Source organism: Miniopterus natalensis, chromosome 1, assembly GCF_054644295.1.
Source record: "Miniopterus natalensis isolate mMinNat1 chromosome 1, mMinNat1.hap1, whole genome shotgun sequence".
NCBI lineage: Eukaryota > Metazoa > Chordata > Mammalia > Chiroptera > Miniopteridae > Miniopterus > Miniopterus natalensis.
Genome location: NC_142081.1, coordinates 142,071,412 through 142,098,697, shown reverse-complemented (window position 1 = coordinate 142,098,697; position 27,286 = coordinate 142,071,412). Strand labels below are relative to the sequence as shown.

Sequence of the window (27,286 nt, the reverse complement as noted above, 5' to 3'; positions counted from 1 at the left end):
CTATGAAGGTGTGGGTTTATTTCTGGGCTCTCTATTCTGTTCCATTGAGCTCTGTGTCTGTTTCTATACTAGTACCATGCTGTTTTGATTACTGTGGCCTTGTATAGTTTGATATCAGGTAGAATGATTTCTCCAACTTTGTTTTTCTTTCTCAAGATTACTATGTCTATTCAGGGTCATTAGTGGTTCCATATAAATTTTTTGAATATTTGGTTTAGTTCTGTGAATATGCCGTTGGTATTTTGATAGGAATTGCATTGACTCTATAGATTTATTTGGGTAGTATGGACATTTTAATGATGTTAATTCTTTCTATCCATGAACATGGTATGTGCTTCTACTTATTTGTATCTTTTTCACCTACTTTTCTTCAGTATCTTATGATTTTTCCAAGAAAAGTCCTTTTCCATCCTTGGTAAAATTTATTCCTGGGTATTTTGTTTATGCAATTGTAAATAGGATTGTTTTATTAGTTTCCCTTTCCAATAATTAATTATTGGTGTATAAAAATGCAACTGATTTCTGGATATTTATTTTGTAGCCTGCTAATTTACTGAATTAATTTATCAGTTCTGGTTTTTTGGTGGACTCATTAGGACTCCATATATAGTATCATGTCATCTTCAAATAATGAGTTTTACTTGTTCCTTTCCAATTTGGATGCCTTTTATTTCTTCTTCTTATCTGATTGCTGTGGCTAGGAGTTCTAGTACTATGTTGAATAAGAGTAGTGAAAGTGGACATCACTGTCTTGTGCCCGATCTTAAGAAAAGTACTTGTGGTTTTTGTCCATTGAGTATGATGTTGGCTGTGGGTTTGTCATATATGGCCTTTATTATGTTTAGGTACGTTCCCTCTATTCCCACTTTGCTGAGAGTTTTAATCATAAATGGGAGCTGAGTTTTATCAAATGGTTTTGATATAATCATGTGTTTTTTATTCTTCATTTTGTTTATGTGGTATATCATGTTTATTGATTTGTGAATATTATACCAGCCTTGCATCCTTGGAATAAATCCCACTTGATCATGTTGTATGATGTATGATGTATGATCTTTTTATTGTATTGCTGGATCTGATTGCTAATATTTTATTGAGGATTTTAGCATCTGTGTTTATCAGGGATATTCGCCTAGAATTTTCTTTCTTTGTAGTATCTTTATCTGGATTTGGAATGAGGATAATCCTGGCCTCATAAAATGATCTTGGGAGTCTTGCCTCCTCTTGAATATTTTGGAATAGTTTGAAAAGGATAGGTGTTAGTTCTTTGAATGTTTGGTCAAATTCACCTGTGAAGCCATCCTGTCCAGGACTTTTGTTTCTTGGAGGTTTTTTATTACTGCTTCAATTTCACTAGTTGTAATCTGTCTATTCAGATTCTCTGATTCTTCCTGATTTAGTTTGGAGGACTGTATGTTTCCTGGAATATATCCATATCTTCCAGATTGTTGGCATATAGTTGTTCATAATATTTTGTTACAGTCCTTTGTATTTCTGTGGAGTCACTTGTTACTTCTCTTCTTTCATTTTTTATTTTATTTTTTTGGGTTCTCTCTCTTTTTGTCTTGATGGGTCTGGTTAAAGATTTGTCAATCTTGTTTATATTTTCAAAGAACCAGCTCTTGGTTTCATTGATCTTTTCTGTTGTTTCCTTAGACTCTATTTCATTTATTTCTGCTCTCATCTTTATTGCTTCCTCTCTTCTACTCACTTTGGACTTTGTTTTTTGTTCTTTCTAAAATTCTTTTAAGTGTAAAGTTAGATTATTCACTTGAGATTTCTCTTGTTTCTTGAGATGGGGCTGTAATGCTTTGAATTTCCCTCTTAGGACTGCTTTCGCTGTGTCCCATAGATTTTGGGTTGTTGTATTCTCATTTTCATTTGTTTCAATGTATCTTTTGATTTCTTCCTTGATCTCATTGTTAACCATTCATTGTTTAGTAACATGTTATTTAGTCTCCATGTTGTGGTGTGCTTTTTAGGTTTTTTCCTTATGATTGATTTCTAGTTTCATAGCATTTGGTCAGAGAAGATGCTTGATATGATTTCAGTCTTCTTAAATCTATTGATACTTGTTTCATGTCCTAACATGTGGTCTGTTCTATGAAATGTTCCATGTGCACTTGAAAAGAATGTATATTCTGCTGCTTTGTGGTGAAATGCTCTGAAGATACCTATTAAATCTGTCTGATTTAGTGTGTCATTTAACGTCACCATTTCCTTTTTTATTTTCTGTCTGGAAAATCTATCCATTGTTGTCAATGGGATGTTAAAATTTTCTACTCTGATTGTATTACTGTCAGTCACTCCCTTTATATCCATCAAAGTTTGCTTTACATATTTTGGTGCTCCTGTGTTGGGTGCACAAGTTTTTACAAGGGTTATATCCTCTTATTGGATCGCTCCCTATATCATTATGTAGTTTCCTTCTTTGCCTCTTACTATAGCCTTTGTTTTAAAGTCTGTTTTGTCAAATGTAAATATTGTTACCGCAGGTTTTCCCTCTCCATTTGTATGAAATGTCTTTTTCCATCCCTTTACTTTTAGTCTGTGTGTATATTTCATTCTGAGGTGGGTCTCTTATAGACAGCTTATATATGGGTCTTGCTTTCTAATCCATTCTGTTACCCTGTGTCTTTTGATTGGAGCATTTAAGCCATTTACATTTAAAGTGGCTATTTATAGGTATGTAATTACTGCCATTTTATTTTTTTAACTATGTTCTTCTGTTTTGTTTTCCCTCCTCCTCCTTTTCCTTCTCCTCCTTCTTCTTAAAGTAAGCCCTTTAATATTTCTTGTAATACTGGTTTGGTGACAACAAACTTCTTTAGCTTTTTTTTGTCAGTGGTAACCAAATGGGCATTGGCCTCAATATCCTGTTTTCTCCCAATAACTGACAGCACAGAACAAACCCAAACCATCTTGTGGGCACAGTTATTTTCTTGAGGTTTAAGAACTTGAAATTCAAATTTGTTTGCCCAGAGTAAGAACTCTGGGAGAGAAAGCAGAAGGAAATGCATAGTGCACCTAGCACCTCTGTTTTACACTTGGGCTGCAAGAACAAAGAAGCTGAACTCTGGGGCACAGCCTCTTCTTCCTTGCTGGGGGAAGTAGTCTCGGTTGTAGGTCCTTGCTTTTCATCACTTTGACTATTTTATGCCCAATCCCTTCTGTCCTGAAATGTTTCTATTAAGAAATCAGCTGACAGTCTTATGGGAGCTTCCTTGTAAGTAAGTAACTTTTTTTCTTCATGCTTTAAAGGTTCTCTCTTTGTCTTTATCCTTTGCCATTTTATTTTTTTTTTAATTTTTTAAAATTTATCTTTATTGTTGAAAGCATTACAGATATTTCCCCCTTTTATCCCCTCATTGACCCCCTCCACCTCGCATCTGCCTCCCCCCCCCCCCAGGCCTTCACCACACTATTGTCTGTGTCCATGGGTTATGCATATGTGCATATAAGTTCTCTGATTAATCTCTCCCCACCCACTCCTCCATCCCCGCCTTCCCACTGAGATTCATCAGTCTGTTCCATGCTTCTGTGTCTCTGGATCTATTTTGTTCATCAGTTTATTTTGTTCATTAGATCCCACATATGAATGAGATCATGTAAAACTGAATCAGGAAGAATTAGAAAACCTGAACAGGCTAATAACAACTGATGAAATAGAAGCAGTAATTAAAAAAAACACACAACAATCAGCAAACAAAAGCCCTGGTCAAGACGGCTTCACAGGGGAGCTTTCTAATTCTTTAAGTTGTAGGGTTAGATAATTTACTAAAAATTTTTCTTGCTTTTTGAGGCAGGCCTGCAATGCTGTGAACTTCCCTCAGGAATGCTTTCACCGAGTCTCATAGATTTTGGGTTGTGTGTTCATTTTCATTTGTTTCCAGGAAGTTTTTGATTTCTTTCTTGATCTTATTGGTAACCCATTCATTGTTTAATAACATGTTATTTAGCCTCCATGTGTTCGAATGTTTTTGAGTGTTTTTATTGTAGATTATTTCTAATTTCATGCCCTTGTGGTCTGAGATGCTTGATGTGATTTCAATTTTCTTGAACTTATAGAGACTGATTTTGTGTCCTAACATGTAGTCTGTCTTTGAGCATGACCTTTGTGCACTTGAGAGAAATGTATATTGTACAGCTTTGGGGTGAAATGTTCTGTAAATATCAGTTAAATCCATCTGACCTAGTGTGCCATTTTATCACTGTTTCTGTGTTGAATTTTTGTCTGGAAGATCTATCCAGTGAAGTCGATGGTGTGTGTTAAAATCCATGACTTGATCTCTCCCTTAAAGTCCTTAAGGTTAATATTGATAGGTCCTTATTTATTGCCATTTTAATTCTTTATGCCTGTGTTTGTCTATTTCTTATTATTACAGCAGTCCCTTTAACATTTCCTGCAATGCTGATTTGGTGGTGATAAATTCCTTTCGCCTTTCTTTGTTTGGAAAGCTCTTCATTTTACCATCTATTTTGAATGATAGCCTTGCTGGATAGAGTAGTCTTGGTTTCAGATCCTTGTTTTCCATTACCTTGAATACTTAATGCCATTCCTTTCTGATCTGTAGAGTTTCTGATGATAAGTCAGCTGACAACCTTATGGGAACTCTTTTGCAGGTAACAGATTGCTTTTCTCTTGCTGTCTTGAATTTTTAGCATTTTAATTATGATGTGTCTGGGCATAGGCCTCTTTGGGTTCTTCTTGCTTGGGACTCTTTGTGCCTCCAGAACTTGTGTGCCTTTTTCCTTGATCAGGTTAGGGACATTTTTTGCCATTATTTCATCAAACAGTTTCTCTAACCCCTGCTTACTTTCAGCCTCCACTGGCACTCCTATAATACGAATATTGTTACGTTTTATGCTGTCCCACAGCTCCCTTAGACTGTCCTCCTGTTTTTTAATTGTTTTTTGTTTTTGGGTCTCTGATTGAGTGATTTTTTTCTACCCTGTCTTCTAATTCACTGATCTGATGCTCAGCTTCCTCTAATCTGCTGTTTATTCCTTCTAGTGCATTCTTTATTTCTGCTATGTCATTCTTCATTTCTGACTGGTCATTTTTCATAGTTTCCATATCTTTTTTCATGCTGTTGAGCATCCTTACAATCAGTATTCTGACCTCTATATCTGATAGATTTCTTATCTCCATTTCATTTAGCTCTTTTTCTGGAGACTTCTCTTGTTCTTTCATTTGGGGCTTGTTTTTTTGTCTCCCCATTTTGGCTGCCTATTTGGGTTTGTTTCTATGTATTAGGTAGGCCTGCTAGGACTCTCAGTCTTTTTGGAAGGTCTGTGGTGCAAGCCAGTATCAGATGCAGTTTGTAACTGGCCTTGAGTACCCTGTTTGGAGCTTTCAACAGCCCATAACTTGAGGTCCCCTGTTGGGGATGGGTGCATTTGGACAGGACTGAGATGCACACCAAAGTCTGCTTTTCCAAGGCCTGGGTCCAGAAGCAGATCAGGCTGACTCAAAGCACTCTGAAGTCTGCCTCTGCCTACAGGCTGGTTAATCTGATTCTCTTAATGAACCTCAGGATGTAGAAACTCCACAGGGTGGGGTAGCTAGTTGTTATCAGTCTCTTAATGAGCCTCAGGCTGTAGAAACTCCATGGGGTAGGGCAAGAGGTTTTCCAGCGTGGTGGGACAATTGCTTCCCCCTCAGGCAAAAGCTGCTTGGAAGGTAAATGTCTTCTTGTGAAAGATGTACTCTGCAGTATGGGGGAATGACTCTGCACAGGAATCCAGAGGGGTGCCCTCTGAGCTCTATCTCCAGGGCCTACAACCCTAGATTCTCCTCATGCAGCTCCAGTCCACTCTGCCCTCCCTCTGCTGGAGCCCAAGGTGAGTGACTGCACATGAAGCTTTGTGCATTGACTCTTTAAGAAGGTGGCTGCATTTCCAGCCACCTCTCCCTGGCAGACAGAAACCCGACTGCTATTGTGAAAAGCCAGGAGATATGTGGGTACCTTTCTCAGTTCTGGTTCTCTTGGCTGGGAAGCCCAGCCTGGGGTTTAGGCCCCAGAGTCCTCAGTCGGAACCTGCCACAGCTGAGATATCCCTCCGGACCTTCAGCAGCTGCCTGTGGGAGCCCAGCCAGCCCTCTTGTGCCTCCACACTTCCTACCAGTCTCTATGTGGTCTCCACTTTTCCTCCTTGATTATGAGAGTGCTCTCTAGCTCATCTTCAGTTGCAGTTGATTATTCAGGATGGTTTTTCTATATTTTAGTTGTAATTCCAGTTTGGTCCCAGGAGAGTATCAGTGTAGCTTCCACTTAGTCCACCGCCATCTTTATTCTCCTATCCTTTGCCATTTTAATTATGATGTGTCTTGGTGTGGGCCTCCTTGGGTTCATATTCTTTGGGACTCTCTGCACTTCCTGGACTTGTGTATCTTTTTCCATCACCAGGTTAGGGAAGTTTTTAGTCATTATTTCCTCCAATAGGTTCTCGATCTCTTGCTTTGTCTCTTCTGCTTCTGCCACGTCTATGATATGGGTGTTGTTATGCCTCATGTTGTTCCAAAGGTCCATTAAACTATCCTCATTTTTTTAATTCTTTTTTATTTTTGCAGTTCTGATTGGGTGTTTTCTGCTATCTAGTCCTTCAAATTGCTGATTCAGTCCTCTGCTTATCCAACTTACTGTTTCTGTCTTTCAGTGTATTCTTCATTTTATATATTGTATTCTTCATTTCTGACTGGTTTTGTTTAATGGTTTCTATTTCCTTTTTAATGCTTGCTTTCTCTTTGTTAAAGTTCTAAGTTTCTTGAGCATATTTATAATAATTTTTTTAACTCTATATCTGATAAATTTCTTGCCTCTATTTCATTTGGCTCTTTTTTTTTTTTTTTCCGAGATTTCTCCTTTTTCTTTCATTTGGGGCAAGTTTCTTTGTCTCCCTATTTTGACTGCCTCTTTCTATATATTAGGTAAATCAGCTATGACCTCCAGTCTTGGTAGGGTGGCCTTATATCCTAGGGGCCTATGGGACCCTGAGCTGGGTGCTCCAGCAATGTCCCTTATATGGCTTGTGTGCACCCTGCTGTTGTAATTGAGTCTTGATTTATATTGACCTGTTTTTGCCTGGGGTTGACCCTCAGACTGGCAGACTGTAAGAAACAACCTGTACCTCAGTGTATGAGCTGGTGTACGTGTGCTGACCACACAAAGTGGAATTCACCTTAATAGGGCTTGGTGTCTGCCGCAATCTCCCTTTGGATATGCCGCTTGTAAAGCTAATTGGATCCTGCTCCAATGTATGAAGCTGGCCACTGGTGTGTTGGTTCTGGGGCCTCTTTGGAGGGATTCTGGTGTAGTCCAATGTGAGATGCTGCCTGTGACTGGCCCTGGGCAACGTATTTATAGCTACGAAGTGATCCACAGTTTGTGGCTTCCTCTGCTGGGCCTAGGTGTGCATGGGAATGGCCAAGCTGTGCATCCGGCCAGTTTTTACCAGCACCAGGCCCAGGGACAGGTCAGCAAAAGTCCCAAGGAACCCTGAGATCTGCCTCTGCCTATTGGCTACCTGTTAGGCTCAGTCACTGAAAGAGCCTCTGGCCATATTCAAGTTGCATGAGGTAAGTTCTGAGGGAGTCACCAGGTAGGGGCATGTGATGTTCACCAAATTTATACAGGTTTTAATTCAGTGCCAGTGCTTTGTCTGAGGCCACTTAGGAAATATCCCAGCATATACCAAGTCAAGCTACCACCAGCTGGGTGCTCACACACCTTTGTGATGGGGTGTGATCTCAGGGAGTCATCAGGGCGAGGCCAGCAGAGTTTATCAGGCCCAAACAGACCAAGATTTAGCTGTGTGAAGGGAGGGCTCTGCACTGTTTGGTTGTGTGAGGGAAAAATAGCCCCCATTATAGAGTCACATAGCTCAGTCTGTTTTAGATTCTGCCAGGAGCCAGATCTCAGCAGCACAGGACCACTGGGACTCAAGGATGGGACTAGTGGATCTCCCTTGAAGGGGAGGTGCCAGTGGAGCTTAGGAGAAGGTGAAGACGATGGATCCCGCCCCAGGGCCACACAACTTAGTCTGTCCCAGATTCTTCCCAGACCTTGGCACGGTGAAACCATCAGGAGTCGGGAGGGTGGAGCTACTGGCGGCCTGGAGAGTGGATCTCTTGTGAAGGGGAGGCACCAGTCAGCTACATGGGAAAGTAGGGGGAATGGACTGAACCCTAGAGCCACACAACTCAGTCACCGACACCTTCTGAGTCTGCCCAGAATTCTAAATCCCAGCCTAGGCAGCTGGCCCCTCAGGAGGGTACAAGCTCTGCAGCATGGGCCTACAGGGAGGCCAGAGGGTGAAGCTATTGCTTTTCTCCAGGCTGATGCCATATGGAGGGGAGTGCCCCACCTAAGTAAGATAGTCCCTGCAGTATGGGAAGGGAACTCAGCTCAGGGATCTTGGTGGCTCTCCATTCAATTCTCTCCCCAGAGCCACAAATCCCAGTGTCTCCTCATGTCACTCTAGTCCACTACACCCTCCCTCCATAGGAACCTAGGGTAAGTGGCTGTGAACCAGATTTTATGTATTGGCCCTTTAAAAGGCTACGTATGTCTCTAGCAGACTCCTGTCTCTACTTGGTGGACAGAATCCCTGCTGATTTTGACAGCCAGACGATATATGGGTGCCTCTCCCCAGCTCTGGTACTCTGGGCTGGGGAGCCAGGCTTGGGGTTAAGATCCCATGCTTCTCAGTGGGAACCTTCATGGCTGAGATATCCCACAGAATTTCAGCCCCTGCCCGTGGGAGCAGGGCCATCCCATTTCATGTCTCCGCCTTTCCTACCAGCCTCAATGTGGCAACTTCTGTAAATCCTTGGTTATAAGACTTCTCTTCAGCTAGTCTCCAGTTGGCTATTCAGGTTCATTGTTCTATAACTTAGTTGTAATTCCAGTTTGGGAGGTGAGTATAATACCTTGGATTTCTGGAACCAGCCTTTGATGGTTGTTTTCCACCCATCTCATCACCTTGGCCAAGCCCCAGCACAATGACAAACTGTATGTCAGGGTTAAATTTTACCTGAGAATTGACTTTATAGAAATTAAAGATGTTTCATCATCTCTGTATTAGTCTGTCTATAAACAAAAGTTACCATTCTCATTGGATAACACTCTTATAAATAAAAATAGTGCCAGGGTTAGATGTTTCCAACAGTGATTTCAAGCCAAGGAGTTGGTAGAATTCACAAGTTAGTTAGCTTCTTGTACTCACCTTTTGCTAGGACTTTTCAGAAACTCCTCAGGTAATCCCTCATAGTTGTATTAGTGAGGTGAGCTCTATCACATGACAGTAACCCTTCAATAGACCTTAAGGCAGGATGATGTCGTGGGCCGTGCTGTTAGTATCCTTTGTGATGCTGCCCAGAACCTTTTCACCTCTTTGCTGCTGCCTCCTCCAGAGTAGCCTGGAGCCAAAGACTTATTCAGTCATTAGTTGTTGTTTTTCTTTTTTTCATTACTATTTATCCCCTCTCTGCCCTCTTCCACCTCTACCCACCCCCCCACCACCACCACCCCACAATCATCACACTGTTGTCCATGTCCATGAGTTCTCTCCCTTTTTTCTGTTTTTGCTCAATCCCTCCACCCCCCTCAACACCTCCCACCACCAGCAGAGCTGTCTGCCTGCTCTCTATCTGAGTCTGTCTCTATTTTGCTTGGTAGTTCAGTTTGTTCATTAAATTCCACATATGAGTGAAATCATATGGTACTTGCCTTTTTTGACTGACTCATTTCACTTAGCATGATGTTCTCCAGGTCTGTCCTTGCTGTTGCAAAGCATAAAAGTTTCTTCTTTTTTACAGCAGAGTAATGTTTCGGGGTACAAATAATTATACTTCTGAGAATTTATACTAAGAAAGCGGAAATACTAATTCAAAGGACTATATATGTACCCCTATGTTCTTTGCAGGGTTATTTACAATAGCCTATATTTGGAAGCAGCCTAAGTGTCCATCAGTAGATGAGGAGATAAAAAATTATTCGTTGTTTCTATAAATATTGACTAAATATAGGTACTGGTTCTGTGGTCAAAGTTGGAGAAATATTGTCCTCAAGGATCAGTTGGTTTAAAAGAGGGACTAAGATATGTCCTTAAATATCTGAAATGTGGTAATAATTTTTTGTTATTGACCACAAAGATAACCAGCACCTGGGGCTTCCATGTGGTAATTGCTGAATAAACTAGTTTTTGAAGGACAGAATGAATGACAGAAGGACTCTAAGGTAAAGATAAATTTATACGAGCCAGCTAGTTGGCATGCTCATAAAAGGCTTTGAGGCAGAAATTACATTTTAGGCTGGATCTTAAGAGAAAGGTAGAAATTTGAAAGCGTAGACCTGACTAGAAAACACAGCACAAGCAGAAAAATCAGCAGCAGTGGCTCAAAAACAAATGATCTGAGGATGAACGGGAATAGTGGTTAATTCTGCTGGCATGAAGATTATGAGAAAGGGAAAGCTGGGAACAAGGCTAGACAGGTACAACGCGGCCTCATGGTACAAGGCTCAAGAATTTAGACTGGATTTTGTAGAAAATGGGTAGGTCATCTAAGTTTTAATATAGGAATTATATGCTCTAATCAGCATTGTACTTTAGAAATATAAATCTGGTAGTATTCTGCTAAGAGACATTAGCAGAAGGGACAGGCACAGGAACACCAGTTTAAAGAACTGCAGTGATTCTACATGAGTGAAACTCAGAGTTCAGGCTGAGATAGATAAACTGAGGCAATGAGAACAGACGAAAGGGACACATGTCAGATGTTTGGGTGGGGGCAGGTGCCATCTGGCCAAAAGTTGGCAGCTGATTACTCATAGAAGACAACAGAGGACTCCAAGATGAAAGGGAGATTTTGGTGCAATTGTTTAGAAGGTGGTGCTCCATTTAATAGGGAGGGGAGTAGGTTTCAGAAGGAAGGCAATTTTTTCAGTCTTGGGCAAAGTGAATTGTAAAGATGTTATAGACAGGAAGATCCCTGCAAGCAGCTGGATATGTTACAGATGCTTAAAAGGAAATGAAGCACATGAGATTTAAATTAAGGAGCATCTGAATGGAGTAGATAATTAAATCTTGGAGACTAGATAAGAGTGTCAAGGGAGTGATCATGGTAAAGATTAGAAATGAACCCAGGATGGATCCCTGGCGAAACTTCCCTTTGAGGAAGAGTGCCATCGCCAGAGCGTCCAATGAAGTGTCAGGGGGGAGTTTCGAGAAGGGAACTGTAACACATCCCAGGTTTCAGAGAGATTAAGATGAAGAATAAGAAATGGCTAATAGGTTTGGAAACATGGAGTCAACCATGACCTTTAAGCATTTTTTCATTTGAGGATTAAGGGAGTTAATTTGCAAAGGATTGCAGATTAAGTAAGAGGTTCATCATTGGTGATTAGAGCTTTTCTTGCATACTTGGTAAGGAAAAAAAGAATGGCACTCAAGCAGGTGTGCCTTTCAAGAACCTTTCTCTTTGGCCTGGCCGGTGTGGCTCAGTGGTTGAGCGCTGACCTATGATCCAGGAGATCTCGGTTTGATTCCCGGTCAGGGCACATGCCCTGGTCGCGGGCTCAATCCCCAGTAGTGGGACTGTAGGAAGCAGCTGATCAATGGCTCTCTCATCATTGATGTTTCTATCTCTCTCTCCCTCTCCCTTCCTCTCTCTGAAATCAATAAAAACATTTATTTTTAAAAAGGAACCTTTCTCTTTGGATTAGAGAGAAAGAATGGTTCTGTAGATCTTGGGTCTTGGTGTAGTGCCTGGCCCATAGATTTCAATAAATGCTAACCATTACAGTTATCATCATCATCAGGAAAGGGATTGTTTGGAATAAGAGAGAAGAGTGTACATGTTTTATGGACTAAAGGGAAGGGTCCTTTAGAGAGGAAGGGAGGAGTATAATTCAGGAGGTCTAGAATAAGTATGGTATTAAGGGCAAAACCAGAGTGGTTAGCTCTGGAAAAGGGAACAGCTCTCCATTTCTCTGAATTAGGAGAGGATATGTAAAATAATAGGGGCATTTTGAGCCTGGGTAACAGTCAGAAGAGTGGTTGAAGAGACTTGTATGCAGTGGTTTCCATCTTCTCATTAAAGTCAGAGGAAATCTCAACTACAGATATGTGCTTAAGGCATGAAGAGACAGGAATCAATCATTTATTTTGAACCTGCTGTGTATCAAGAACTGTACTAGACACTTGAAATTATCCTTTTTAATCCTCATGAAAATTTGAAGATGATGTATTTGTCTTCACATTTTACAGGCGGGAAAACAAATCAGAAAAGCTAAGTAACTTGCCCAGGAGTGCACAGCTAGCAGTGGGAGGAGCCAGGGTTCAGAGCAGGTCTGTCTAACTCCAGAGCTTGTGCTCTTGATTGAATGGCAAGGAGCTCAGCAGTCTGAGATCTTGGAGCTGCACTGCGCCATGATATGGTCCTGGGGGGGTAGTTATTCCTGTCATCAGAGTGAACATCATAGAGGAGTAAGGGGGCTGTGAAATTTGGGTGAATCAGAAATGTGAATTCTGGGTTCCTGAGGGCGATAATAAGGCAAGGAATTGAGAAAATGTTTGAGTGAGGTACTGAGATTTCAGTACAGCAGGAGAATGCCTTACGGGCAACAGCAGTTAGGGTGGGAAGAGGGAAAGACAAGGGGGTGTCTTGGACTTTAAGGAGAGCTGCTACCTTGGTTTCCCAAGGGCAATGATTCAAGAGTCATCTTCCCTTCACTTTCTCATAGCTGCCGGAATTCCTACCCCTCTGCCCTTAGATTCCTCTCACCGTAGCAGGTCCATAGCCCCCACCCAGACACCTTCTGCCAACTTAGGCTCATGTTCTGCTCTTATATCTAATAATCACATCCTAATTTAAGGAGCCGGCTGAGAGGCTACACTAGGATCTAGCCTTTTTTTTTTTTTTTTGAAAAGACAAAATAGCAAAAGAAAGAGTTACCTTATTCCTACCCCCTACCTAACACAACTCTTTATATTTTGATAAATTGTCTTCCATAGATAACATTTTAATCATAGTTATTTAATCATGCCTTCACTGAAGAATTAATTATTGAATGCCTACAATATGACAAATATTGCCAGCCCTGGGGATACAACAGGGAAGAAACCAGTGTCCCCACTCTTCTAGAGCTTCTCTTCTCCTGGGGAAGTTGGGGAAATAATCAAAATTAGTAAAATGTGTAGCATTTTGAACAGTAATAAACACAGGAAGAAAAATAAAGCAGGGGAAAGGAGCAAAGAATGCAGGGATCGGAGTGTGGGGGCGGTGAAAGTTTACATAGGGATAGGTGATCGGTGAAAGCCTCCCAGAGAACAGCATTTCTGCCAAGCCTAAAGGAAGTAAGAGAACATGCAGATATCCAGGGAAAGAGGGCTCTGGGCAGAGGATACAGCAAACACAAAAGCCCTCAGTGGGAGCTGCGCTGGCAAGATCAAGAGCAGCAAGGTGGTGTGGCTGCATGGGATTAGTAAGAAACAAAATTGGCCCTGACCAGTGTGGATCAGTGGTTAGAGTGTCAGCCCACGTGCCGAAGGGCCTCAGGTTCAGTCCCTGGCCCCGGTCAAGGTACGTGCAGGAGGCAGCCAATCGATGTGTCTCCTTCACATCGATGTCTCCTCTCTCTCTCTCCTCCCCTTCACTCTCTCTGTATAAAAATCAATGGAAAAAATATCCTTGGATGAAGATGAACAAAAACACCCCAAAAAATTGAAGAAGAAAAGGAGGGTCAGAGCTCCCAGAGCCTCCTATGCTGTTCTCAAGAATGGCTTTTAAGATGGAAAGGCACTGCAGGCCTTGGGGTTGTTTTTTTAACTTCTTATCATGGAAGATGTTAGTCATATATACACAGAAGAATATAATGAGTCCCCTTGTGGTGCTAATCATTCAGCTTCAACAGCGTCGTCTTTAGGAGGACACCGAGCAGAGTAAGGAGACTGGCATGACCTGACTTGAACGGGCTCGTTGGGGGGGTGGGGGAGGGGGGCACAGGAAACGCAGTCAGAAGCAAAAACTCAGGGGACAGATTGTAGAGGCTTGAAACAAGAGAGGCAGTGGAGGGGTGAGAAGTGGTAAGATTCAGAATGTCTTTTGAAGGTCTGACTAGATACTATTTTATGCTCTGTTCAGAAAAAGAATTTGCGAATACACACAGTATGTAGTAAGAAGGGTAAGAGATGTAGAAAGGAAATGGTACCAGAAGACCACTGCTTTAAACTTGATTTTCTGTTAAGAGTAAATCCAAGTTCTCAAAACAAGCTGCTTACAAATAAACATTCGTAACACAATTCATCCATAAGTTACAGATTGTCTGCTCCTCTCATATTCTTTGCAACCATGGATAATTGGGCCCTGCAGAGGGTAAGGATGTATTTATAGTGAGGTAATGACACCTGTTGAGGTACAAGTCTCCAGTAATTCTTGGAGTTAACAGTAGTGTGTGACTTGATTTTCTGAAAGAAGTATGATTTATAAGAAGCTATATTTGATGTAATGAAAACGAAAATTAAAATCAGACAACAAAAAAAGAAATTCCAGGTCAAAATATGACAGAAAACTCAAACTTTCAAAGCAGAGTTCCTTGTATACAGAGATTTTGCCTTCTCTGTGTAGCTGATGAGACCCTCTTAGCCTGTTTTGTTGTATTTAATGGCGAAACTTTGCCCTTCTAATCCCAGCCTAACAACTGTGCTGTATGTGCTGTTCAAACAAGTAAGGGCATTAAACAGGGTAAAAGAATGTGAACGAATCAGCACAGATCCAGGAGCACTTCTGGATCCAGGAGCAGCGAGTGAGTTGCAGAGGATAGTTTCACGTCATCCCACCTTGCTGAGAGCACACTTCCATTCAGAAGGCAGGGGATGAATTCCAAGGTCCTCTGTGTCTTGGCGGCCTGACCTTGTGTCATGTCACTTGTTCACCTGTCTGAACTTCTGTTTTCTTATCTATGAAATGGGGATGGTAATGCCAGCCCTTTCTACCTCACAGGGTGACTGAGTGGCCCAGGGATGAAAGAGGTCATTTATTCGTAAATGTAAGAGAAGGAAAACGGGTGCATCTGTGGTAACTGCCGTGTGCCAGGCACTGCGCAGTCCTCACAGCAGACCTCTCGGGTCACATTCTTGGCTCGTGTTGTAGATGCGGAGCGTGAGACTCAGAGAGGTTATCTGACTTGTGTAAGGTCACTGAGCTGGAAGGAGAAAGAGCTGGGATTTGATCCCAGATTGGATCAACCTCAAATCCGCTGCCTTCAAAAAAAACAGAACTCACTTGACTGAGCGTCTTCCTACCCTGTGCCGGAAACTGTGTTAGACACGGTTCTGTGCTCTCTTGTTTAATAAAGGTTATTGTGTGCTTCCTGGGTGCTCAACAAATAATAAGAAACAATAAAATCTGTTTTTCATCACTGAGAGAAAATAGGTGATGACAACGTTCTTTTCTTCTGTTTTCCTTTCGCCTCCCTCCCCCTCTCACTCTGCTTTTCCCCTCCCTCCTCTTCTTTTTATATTCTGACTTGCATCCTAACAGAGAAGAGTCAATGTGTAGTTAATACTGTCTGTGGCATGCTGTTTTTCATGGAGGAGGGTTCCTTGAAAGAGTGCACTTCTGCCCCGGCAGGGCCTGGCTCAGTGGTTGAGCGTCGACCTAGGATCCAGGCGATTGGGGTTCGATTCCCGGTCAGGGCACATGCTGGGCCGCGGGCTTGATCCCCAGTGGGGGGCGTGCAGGAGGCAGCCGATCAATAACTCTCTCATCGTTGATGTTTCTCTTTCTCTCTCCCTTCCTTTCTCTGGGATCAATAAAGATATATTAAAAAAAAAAAAAAAAGAGTGCACTTCTGCCTCCTCCCAACTATGGCTGAGACCTCTTTTTCACAACACACACCAACAAAATTGAACCAACAGGTTTTTCGAGAATAGCTGTTATGTGCCAATGCTGTGCCAACGCTGTACAAAACACTGGGCAGACAGGACATACGAAAGAAAAAGTGATCAAGCCAAGTGGCACCCAGGGTAATCCAAAATGTGAATGAGCTTTGGAGGTGGACAGACCCGAGTGCAAAGGGCTTCCCACTCCTCCAGTTTTAGGAATGATGGCAGTTTACTCCATCTTAGTGTGCCTTGATGTCCTCGGCTGTGGAATGGGGTACCATTACCGACCGCAGAGGGTTGATGTGAAGGTTGGCTCAGTTAACATGTTTCCTTTTCTTCCATAAAAACAGTAAGTTAGGACCTGGTCAGATGGCTCAGTTGGTTGGAGCATCGTCCTGTACAACAAAAAAGGTTGTGGGTTCGATTCCTGGCCAAGACTCATCCCTAGGATAAGGGCTCGATCCCCGGTCAGGGCACATATGGGAGGCAACCAATCAATGCTCCTCTTTCACATCCATGCCTGTCTGTCCGTCTCTCTCTCAAATCAGTAAGCATATCCTTGGGTGAAGATTAAAAACACAACAGTAAGTTAGGACATAGGTGTATGTGCTCTGGAAATATAAAAAACAAGAGAGGTAAGACATGAATCCTATAGTTGCCAACTGGTTTTACCATCTTCTCATTGCGATAAGTTGCCTGTAATTTTCCTGCCCTACCCCAATTTCATAGGAACAGGAACAGAAGTGGAGTTTCATAGGCGAAAGTGGTGAGGAAAGTATCATGGAAGATTCAGAATTAAGTCTTACCCTTGAGGAACGGGTGGTTCTAGGCAGAGGAGAAGGAAGGGACACCCCCAGGTGGTAGGAACCGCTTGGAAACTGAGAAGTGGTGGTGAGTATGACTGAGGAGATAATACATAGGACTCACCACAGAACCTTTGCACATGCTGTGCTTCCTGTCAGGAATACTGTTTTCAACCCTGATCTCCTACTCACCCTTTCCCTTCTTCCACTCCTCTTCTTGTTCCAGAGCTCAGCCCTCATTACTCCCTCAGGAAGTCTTCCCAGACTTCCTGACCAGGTAAAATCTCTACAATATGTGTCCTTTGTCAGTGCTTCATAGTATACATTTGATTTATTTGTGAGATTCATTTATTAGTATCGGTCCCACTCTTTAATTCCCACAAGAACAGGTCTGTGTCTGTTTTGCACTCACTGTGTATCCCCCTTCATTCCCTGACTTACTGCAGGGCATGAAACATAGAGGGGCTTAATAAATACTCATTGAATAAGTGGATCCATTTTGGTTATCAATGAGGTAATAGTCAGGATAGGAGAGTTAGATTCCAAGCACTGTCTCAGCTCATTTAATCCTTAAATACCTGTGAAATCAAGCGTGCTATTACTTTCATTTTTAGGATGGAGAATTCGATGTCTGGAGATGTTAACCATTTTTCCCTGTTGACCCAGCCAGTAATTGGCAACAGAGGGAGGTGAGCCCAGCAGCCTGGCTTCCGAGCTCTTGGAATTAACCGCATGGTTCCACTGCTTTAGGGGTCTAGGACAAAGTTAGGACGCAAGGAAAGTCAAGATAGATTTCTGTTTGAAATTGTGGATTTTCTTCCTCCTCTTCTTTAATCATCATCATCATTATTATCACTTCATGAGAAAAGCTAAGCAGAAAAGAACTGCTTCAGCCTGGCCGGGCGTGGCTCAGCGGTTGAGCATCAACCTAGGATCCAGGCGACTGGGGTTCAATTCCCGGTCAGGGCACATGCCCGAGTTGCGGGCTGCAGCCGATCAGTGACTCTCTCATCATTGATGTTTCTATCTCTCTCTCTTCCTCTCTCTGAAATCAATAAAGATATATTACAAAAAAAAAAAAAAAGAACTGCTTCAAGTGCCACAGCTTACATTAATGTTAACTCTACTTTCTGCCACAGTGATTTGGTCACATTTACTCAGCAAGCGAACTGAACATTTCAAATTCTGATTCCCAGAAAATTCTAGACTACTTCTCTTAGCCACCTTTAAAGAATCAATGTGTACTTTGCCCCAGAGTATGACGGAGTTGTTTTAAATAAAAGGAGGTGATTTGACGAAGTTTGGTATTATCTGAGACCTTGGTTTCTATTTCTTACTCAAAAAGCAGACCTAGCCTGTGGTCATCCGTAGGTACTGAGTCATAAAGTTCCTGGAAGAGAGGCTCCAGGTCATCAAGGAAGCCACAGAATCCTGAGCACCCCCAAGAATGATAGCTGTTACTATAATAACATAATTATTACTAGAAAATTAATGAAGCCCAATAAAATATGGCACTCTGGAAAAAAAGACTTACCCTAGGAATAAAACTGGCCTTAATTAGTCATTTATACTAATTATACTAGCCACCTGCCTTTAGACAGGTTTATGTGTTTTTAAATCATCTCTGGGCAGTTGTATCATTTAAAGATCTCTAGGTGGAAGAGTACATTATAGTAATAAATAAGATAATAATAGCACCTGTATACTACTGTTACTTACTGGATGGTGCTCCAGAGACTACATGCATTAATGTATTTAATCCTCACGACAAACCCGTGAGGTACTGTTATCTTCTCCATTTTACAGATGGTGAATTGAACTCTGCCCAAGGCCACACAGCTAGTAAATGATAGAACTGCCTTTAAACCTAGCTAGTCTGCCCCTCAAGTACCTGCTCTTAAAATGTCCCCTTGATAGCTAATTACTCAAGTTGTCTTCTTTGTCTCCTTGGCTGTAACTGAAAACTTACCTTGTGTTTAATTAAGAGCCTGCTATGTTCAGACTCTTTCAAAAATAACCCAGCCTTTCTGGAAGATGCAGTTGCTTTCTATAAACCTAATTTTCAAGGAAACCACTATTCAAAGAAGTAAAAAGGAGGCTGAATAAAAATAACCAAATCCTCCATAGAACAAATGAATTTCTGAATCAGTGGCAAATAGCTGTCAGCAATCGTGGCATTTTATAAAGTATCCACCCCCACCACCCCCACCCCCATGTTAGAATCCCATTGTCCTCGTTTGCCACATAACCTGAAAATAGTATCGTGTGTTTTCTGCCTCACACTTCAGCTTTCTTCTTTCAGTCGGTATTTTGGAAAGTCCACAAAACCCAGGGGCCTCCCTGTCCATGCCCTGTGGTCTGTGTAAAAACCAGATGATGCCATGCTGCCTTGAATGCTTTCAAATGGCTCAGATAGCACATTAGTCATGGGCAAATTTTTCAGGTACCTTTACCTCAGAGACTACCCAGTTCCTCATTCTTGCCACTCTTCAATCATGAAGTAATAGCAAGAAAAAGATGTGAGTACTTTTCATGGACACCTCCCACCTCTTTCCTTCAGTGACTGATTTCCTTCATAGTAATGTGAACATTACTGTGACATTGATGGACCCAGATTTCCACAGCGATTGGGCTTTAATGGCTGGATTCCTTCTGGTGTCCTGCTTAAGTGGAAAGCCTACGGCATTTCACCCAAGTGAAGCATTTCGCCATGCCTTACACTGTTGCATTTCTGTGCTTAGTGCACTTAAAAAGTGAAATTACATGATCTATTTAGTGCTGCTTTCACTGTCCATTTACCGCCAAAGAAGCCCCTGTGGAGTATGTTATCATAACAAAGACTGATTTCAGATGTCAGCACCAAAGGCACAAAATCGGCATTGACGATCCAGGGAGTATCCAGGGACAACAGCCAACTTTGAAGCAAACCCAGAACCTTCCATTCCCTGTCCTGCTCTGAAGGGTAAAGGCTTTCTGCCTGTTATAAAAGGGAAAGCACTAAGTTCATAATTAGTGTTATGCCCAGAGGGCTTTTTGAAGTCCTATACCTGTTTAAGAAATTATTTATTTGTGCTTTGAGGTGGTCAAAACCTGACTTAATCCTAAATGTTTTTTGTGATTAGCTTGCTCTACAAGGACTGGAGGCCACTCCCACAAGTGGCCATGTTCCTTGGGAAGGGCTTTTAGAGGATTCTGAAGCAAACTTGCAGCAACTGAGTCAAGGTTCAGACAGAGAGCCCTAAGGTTTCCAGTGGAGCCACACTGTTAGAGGGGAGTCTATTCTTTGCTGAGGGGTGAGGGGATCTTCTCTCCCCCCAAGCCCCCTTGGGGAATAATCCCACCTCTTATCAACTTCTCAACTCTTGCAGTGAGAGGTTGGATTGGGGGGGAAAAGCCATGCTGAAAAAAGTCCTAACAAAACCCTGCATGGATGAAATCTGAATCTATTAGATGATATTATAGTAGAAGTATACTGGTTGAAAGGGATTTTGTCTGTTTCCCAGAAATTGTATTGGCAAGTATAGGTTCTTCCTCAAGTTTGTTAGATGGGATTCCTGTCCACTTTCTTTCCCTTCTGAGCTAAAGGTTGCTTGTGCAGGTTAAAAAATTTCTAATGATTGTATAGTTGAGAGAACATGGATTTAGGTCATGCATTTAGTCAAAAAGAGACAATGTGAGCTTAGGAGATAGGGTGACCAACTCTTAGCCCTGAAAGTCCTATGTACCAGGAAACCCCCTCAGTTCTAGGCAAACTAGGGTGGCTGGTCACCCTTTGAGGAGATCTAGTGCATTTCTAACAGTTTGGCTGAATTTGTGGCAGGATGCTGACTTACAGGATTCAGGAAGGTAAAAATAAAGCCCTTAGTCTTTTCTGTTAACATGAGTTTAGTGTTGGGGCTTTCTCAAGGAAGGAATCTGTGGTCTGCTCTAGGTGTTTGAGGGCCAACTAGAGGAGAAAGTTTGTCCAACCTCTCTTTGCTTAAAATGTAATTACCCCCATGCTGTTTCCTTTTCTTATTGCTGTTATTATCACTTTATATAACAATAAAAAAGATAAAGTACCTTAAATGGAAAACCCTGATTTTATAAAATAAGAGCTAAACAGGTGTCAGATCTAAGGATTTACACCTTGGAAGTGCACTTACTTGAATTGAAGAAATGTACTATAACCTGGGCATGTGTAACTTGGTTATCAGAGCTCATAGCGAAGAGTGCTGGGCTGAAGTTTCCTAACCAATCACTACAGACCCAGTCTGTGAGCTGGGGTGTCTGTTGACAACCTTCAGGGTCAGGTCCCTGGCAAGACTCTCTCCTGTCTAATGTCGTGACAGAGACATAAGATGCGCTGTTCCTGCTCACCTCACTCCTTCCCTTGATTTCCATTATCCATCAATCCCAGTTTCCTTTAGACAGATGTCTCATCCAGCTTTTATGACCAAAAATTGTGATGAGGGTGCAGATGAAAATGTATTCTTGATTAGTAGGAAGGGGATGCTTCATGGCTACACAGCATCCTAAAGATGTGCTGTTCCAACTTCTGCAGCACAGACTATATTTTATATATATGGTCTGCTTCCTAGAGGAGATCCTCTACACACAGAACAGCCACCATTAGCATTGTTATTTATTTCCATCCCGTCATTTGTTCATGATGCACTTTTAAAAACAGAGCTGTGGTCGTATATGTACAAGTATGCATAAGTTTGTATATTTTTTATATTTATTGGCTTGTCCTAAGAATTTTTTTTTCTTTTTTTAAATATGTCTTTTATTTATTTCAGAAAGAGGAAGGTAGAGAGAGAGAGAAGATAGAAATATCAGTGATGAGAGAGTCATTGATCCACTGCCTCCTGCACACACCCCTGCTGGGGATCAAGCCCGAAACCCGGGCATGTGCCCTGACTGGGAATTGAACTGAGATCTCTTGGATCATAGGTCGATGCTCAGCCTCTGAACCACACTGGCCACACATTGTTCTAAGCATTTTTCTATATTGCAATATAGTCAGATGTACTAACTTTTAAAATGTGCTTCTTACATAGATCTGCAACTATGTGGGACCTGCAAAGGTGATTGTTCAGTTGGTCACAAATGGAAAAAGCACCCACCTGCATGCACACAGCCTGGTGGGGAAGCACTGCGAGGATGGGATCTGCACCGTAACTGCTGGACCCAAGGACATGGTGGTCGGGTAAGTGAGTGGATGTGATGCTGTGGAGGGTGGGAGAAGATAGAGCATGGCACCCAAGACTTACACTGTTTGAAAAGGCCCTTTTCCTTAGACCCTCAGAAGGCCTAAAAGTGAAAATATGTGCCCTCACTTGGATTCTAAGGCAGAAGGTACCTACATGCCTGGTTTCCCTAAGACAGCCCAGTTTGCACCTGTCGTCCTGGCCTCATTACTTATAGCACCCCTTTCACTCTCAAAAGTGGCCTAGTTTGGATGATTAATTACATGGCTACTTGATCTATGACGCATTTGTGCCACTTTTAGCAATATTTTTCTTCTGGAAATAATGACTAGCAAATTAGAAAGAACATAATTATAGTAGAAATCAACACTATGAATGGTTTTATACTCTTGATGATTCTTTTAATGAAGTATTGACTTTGGATTTATAGTGTGAACATTTTGAGCATGATAAATATCTTTTTAGTGGATAGATAGATAGATAGATAGATAGATAGATAGATAGATATTGTTTCAGCTCTGTGCTACTTAGGAAGTATGCACAGGTAAGAAGTCAAGGGATGCAAATTTGTTTTGGCATTAATTAGACTTGAAATGTAAATACAAAGTGACATATTCATTTAAGGGCTCGTCAGACAGATCAATCAATCAATTTTAAATGAAGTATTATAAAAATAAATTCAGTCCAAAAGCAGTAAGAAAATTGTAATTGATTTTATTTAATTTTTTAAAATATCTTTCAAGGTTTCCTAATACTGGTTTAAATAGTTTAGGATATAATCCCAGTTAATCTGGACTATTCACGCAAAAGAAAAGAATTGCTTAAATCAACTGTAATTAAGCTGATGGTAGCATTTCAGGTTTTGAATTCCGATCAGGTTTCAAGTTAGTTGTTATTGAGGAGGTTGAGCTTTCATGTTCCTAGGCATTTCTTTGTTTGACTGTGAAAATATTCAAGTGTGAAAAACCTAGAGAGAGAGCTTTCTTTTAAGTCACTAAAATCTGATTCTTTTGATGTTAGAAAAAAAAGGGAGGGACTCTAGATTGGAGGAAGAAGCTTAAATTGATTTGAAAAATTCAACTGTACTTTATATAAACTTGTTTCAACATCCTCTTGAAAGACTGGCCTGTTTCCTGTTGTGTGTCACCGTTGATCCCTTGTCTGCTTTGGAATAGCCTCACAGTTCCTGACTGACCTATGAGAGCTTTGAGAGGCAGGGTAATTGTCAGAGTTTCAGACGAATTGATCTCCTAGTGTCTCTGCAGATTTACTCCTATAGGCTGCCATCAGTTTGAAGTGTGTTCTCTTTGGTCCTGTTTAATCTGTGTGTAATCATATCCTTTAGAGGAAATTATAGATGAAGTTCCCTACTAATAATATTTGTTATTATAAAACTTCCAGTGTGTTGTCTGTAATTTGGTGTTTCTGTGGTTTAGTTTAGTAATCTTTCAGGATTCTAGAGGTAACTAATAGTTATTTAGTTAGGGACCTACAGCAAGAGTCGAAGTAAATTCCTTATTTCCAAGGCAAGTGAGGAAATCCTTTGCTCTTTTGCAGTTGGGAGAATGCACTCAGTCATTCACTCACTCACTCATTCATTTATTCATTCATTCAACAAACATTTTGATCATCTAAGCTCATAAATTTGATCATCAAGATGTCTGGTCATAGCTCTGTGGGATTTCCTAACTCTATACAATTTCACTGAGAAATTTAATCAAGAGGGTGCCACTTGAAAGTTACAATAGACTCAGTAGACTTTCTCATTCAGAGTATTCTATGAAACATTGGCACTCCCTTTATAATTTGAGTTTTTAAGTGAGAAACTTCTGCTTATGATGTTTTCTAAAATAGTATTTCCTTCATGATTCATTTCCCTCTCTCTCTCTAAGTTTCCAATGTCAGAGCCTATTGCATTTTAGTAGAAAAAATATCATGCTAGTTAGTACTCTGGAAACCAGAATTCTATTTCCATTTCTGTCACTCTCCCCAGTAGGGCTAAGGACATTTTGCATGACTTCTTGAGGACTTTAATTCCTTCCCTTCTAAAATATGTGATGAGCTACAGAATTCATCTCCAGGCCCTTTTACATCTCCATAATTCTATACTGAACTGACATTAGCCAACGTTATGAAATAACATGAGCAAACTTGCCACATACGTATTTCTGGTATGTCATCGATTATTATTTAGTTCCAACTTGTAGGTAAGAAGAGCACATAGAGAAATTCAGGAAGATAGCCAGCATTATTCCTTAGACTTGTCAATACTAGAAATGGAACCAAGACAACCTGTTTTCAATAATATAGCTTAGAATAGATTTACAAGCAGGGCACTGATCCAACACATCAAAAAAGTTACATAAAAATGGAAACTGAGAAGACAAATAACCTTTAAATTATTAAACCACAAAAATTACCTTTCTTTGGGCTCTCAATAAAATTTAGTTTCTATTTTCAAATATATTTTATCTATATTAAGAAATATTCATGATTGTGGGTTTGATTGTTTTAACTTGAGAGATTTGCCCTTTTAATTTTTTTAGCAGTTTTAATTTTGTCTTTATATTTCTTATTCATTTATTTAGTTAGCCTTTAGTGCTAGTCCTCATAAAAATAAACTTAGGTTGGTATTATATTTTTGACCTTGAATATCAACAATTTGTTTCAACAGCATTTTAGTTCTCTGAAATTTTCATGCAATGGAAACTTTTATTTGACTTTGCCTTAAGCCACCATCCTCACCAATAATCACCACACCCTCTGTTTGTTTCCTGGCAACCCTGATTTAGAAAGATGTGAAGTCTTTTTTTTTTTTTTTTAACTAAAATTTATGGCGTATACCAACTGGTAAGCAGTAGAAATATTTTAAAAATGCAAAAGAAGAACATGGCCTCCCTCTAGGAGCTATTGCAGACCATATTAAATTGCTGGTTTTGAGCTTCCGGAAACAATCAATTATTGGCAATTTCATATGGGTCAGCCTTAATACACACAAAAGGAGTGTTAGGAAAGAACAGACAAAGTATGGACTGAGATTGTAAATATCCAACTTCCAAATTAGAATATGAGTCAGAGGCTGCTTTTATTTATATACACACACACATATATATATATAAATTTAAAATTCTTGTGGGCCAAAGAAACTATGAACAGTGTTAAAATGGCAAAGAACAGACAAGCTTTACACTGGAAGAAACTATTTGTAAATCACATGCCCAACAAAGGATTTATATCCATAATATATAAAGAATTCTCAGCAATCAATGGTAAGAAGCCAAACAACCCATTATTTTCATGAGCAAATTACTTTATAGACACATTTTGTGGGCTGCTTTTAAATCTTGTGCCAGCTCTGAAGTCAGTGTCTGAATCCTGAGAGAAATAATGGGCAGGTGGAGGGGCGACTTTAGAATCCCAACCCAATCACACGGGGATTCGAACCTACCCAGAGGGCAGCAGCAATCCCCAAGTGATGAAGATGCTGGAAGCATCTGACCCAGTGCAGAGGATTTCAAACCTGGCTGCTGATTAAAGTCACCTTTGGTCACTTTATAAAAATAATGATGCCAGCCCTACTCCTGGAGATGCTGATCTCATTGGTCTCGCATAGTGTAGAGCAGTGTTTTTCAACCTTTAGGGTGATTGGGAATCTCCCAGAGTTGTTAAAACACAGATGGCTGAGCAGCCCCACCCTCAGAGTTTCTGATTCAGTAGGTTTGGGCTAGAGCCTAAAAATTTACATTTTAATAAGTTCTGAGGTAATGCTGTTGCTGCTGGTCTAGAGACTCCTCTTTGAAAACCACTGGTGTGGAAGGAAGAACACGGCATTTTGAGTAAGAAACAGGATTGTAGGCTCAGTCTTATTATTTGCTGTGTTAACCTTTCTTTTTTATTTCTGCCAGGTTTTATTGACGTATAATTTAAATACTGTAATATTCACCTTTAAAGTGAACAGTTCTATGACTTCTGACAAATACTCATATAGTCACCACTGTCAAGGTATAGAACAGTTCCATCACCCCCCCAAATCCCTGTGTGCCCCTTTGGAGTCAGCCCCTCCTCCCTAGCAACCCCTGATCTGATTTCTAGCCCTCTAGCTTTGCCTTCCCAGAATGACATGCAAATGGAATCATACAACATGTAGCATTTTTCAACCTGGCTTCTTTCACTTTGCACAATGCATTTGAGATTCCTCTAAATTGATGTGTATATCAGTAGTTTATTTCATGTAAGTTACTAAGTAATACTGCATTGTATCGACGTATCAGTTTGTTTATCCATCCACCTGTTGAAGAATAGTTGGTTTGTTTCTAGTGTCTGACTTCAAAACCACTTTTCATGTGCACATAAGTTTTCGTTTCTCTTGGGCTTGGGTAAATACTGAAAGGAATTTTAGGGATGCATGCTAAGGGTACATTTATGTTGATAAGAAACTGCCACAGTGTTTTCCAAAGTGGCTGTGCCATTTTGTATCCCATGTATTTAACATTTTTTTCCTATTGCATGTACTAATAATAGTGTCTGCTCTTGTTTTTTATTACATTTTATTATAAAAATTTTCAAACCTATACAAAAGTAGAAAGAATACAATTGAGCTATTCTTTGTTTCCCAGTGTACCCATCACCCAGTTTCAACAGTTACTACATAGCCAATCTTGATTTAAATATACTACTATCTAGATATCCTTCAGTTACTGATATCTGTCTTAATGCCACTGTGGTAAGAGAATACTTGGTATGATTTGAATCCTTTTAAGTTTATTGAGACTTATTTTCTGTATCAGAGTATGGTCTGTCTTGGTAAACGTTTCTGGGCCTTAAAAAGAACAATTAGCCTAATCAAGTTGAATGAATGCTCCATAAATGTCAATTGGGTCAAGTTGTTTGATAGTGTTGTTCAAGTCTACTATAGCCTTACTAATTTTCTCTCTACTTGTCCTATCAATTATTGAGAGAGGGTGTTGAAATCTCTGACTATATTTATAGATATACCTAGTTCTCCTTTCAGTTCTACAAGATTTTGCTGCTTATATTGTGAAGCTCTCTTATTAGATACATAAACATTTAGGATTCTTATGTCCTCTTAATGAATCGATTCCTTTTTCATTATGAAATGACCCTTTTTTATCCCAGCTAATATTCTTTGCTCTAAAATCCACCTAAACTGTTACTAATATAGCTGTTTAGCTTTTTTTTTATTAATGTTTACTTGGAACATTTTTTCCCCATTTTTAGTTTTAGCCTATTTGTGTCTTCATGTTCAAAATAAAAATGCATTTTATATAGTTGGTTCTTACTTTTTTATTCCACCTGATGCTCTGCCTTTTAATTGGGGTGTTTAAGTAATTTACATTTAATCTGATTACTGATATGGCTATGTTTAAATTTACCATCTTGCTG

The 27,286-nt window shown here is 40.5% G+C and overlaps 1 protein-coding gene across 2 annotated transcripts in view; it reads left to right on the top strand.

The window, feature by feature from the left end:
* Positions 1-27,286, top strand: part of NFKB1 (nuclear factor kappa B subunit 1) — a 98,844-nt gene that overhangs the window by 30,091 nt on the left and 41,467 nt on the right. For both annotated transcript variants that reach the window (XM_016223599.2, XM_016223598.2), the window contains exon 5: positions 21,734-21,882. In XM_016223599.2, the coding sequence (XP_016079085.2) occupies positions 21,734-21,882 (149 nt within the window). The remainder of the gene's footprint in view (positions 1-21,733; positions 21,883-27,286) is intronic.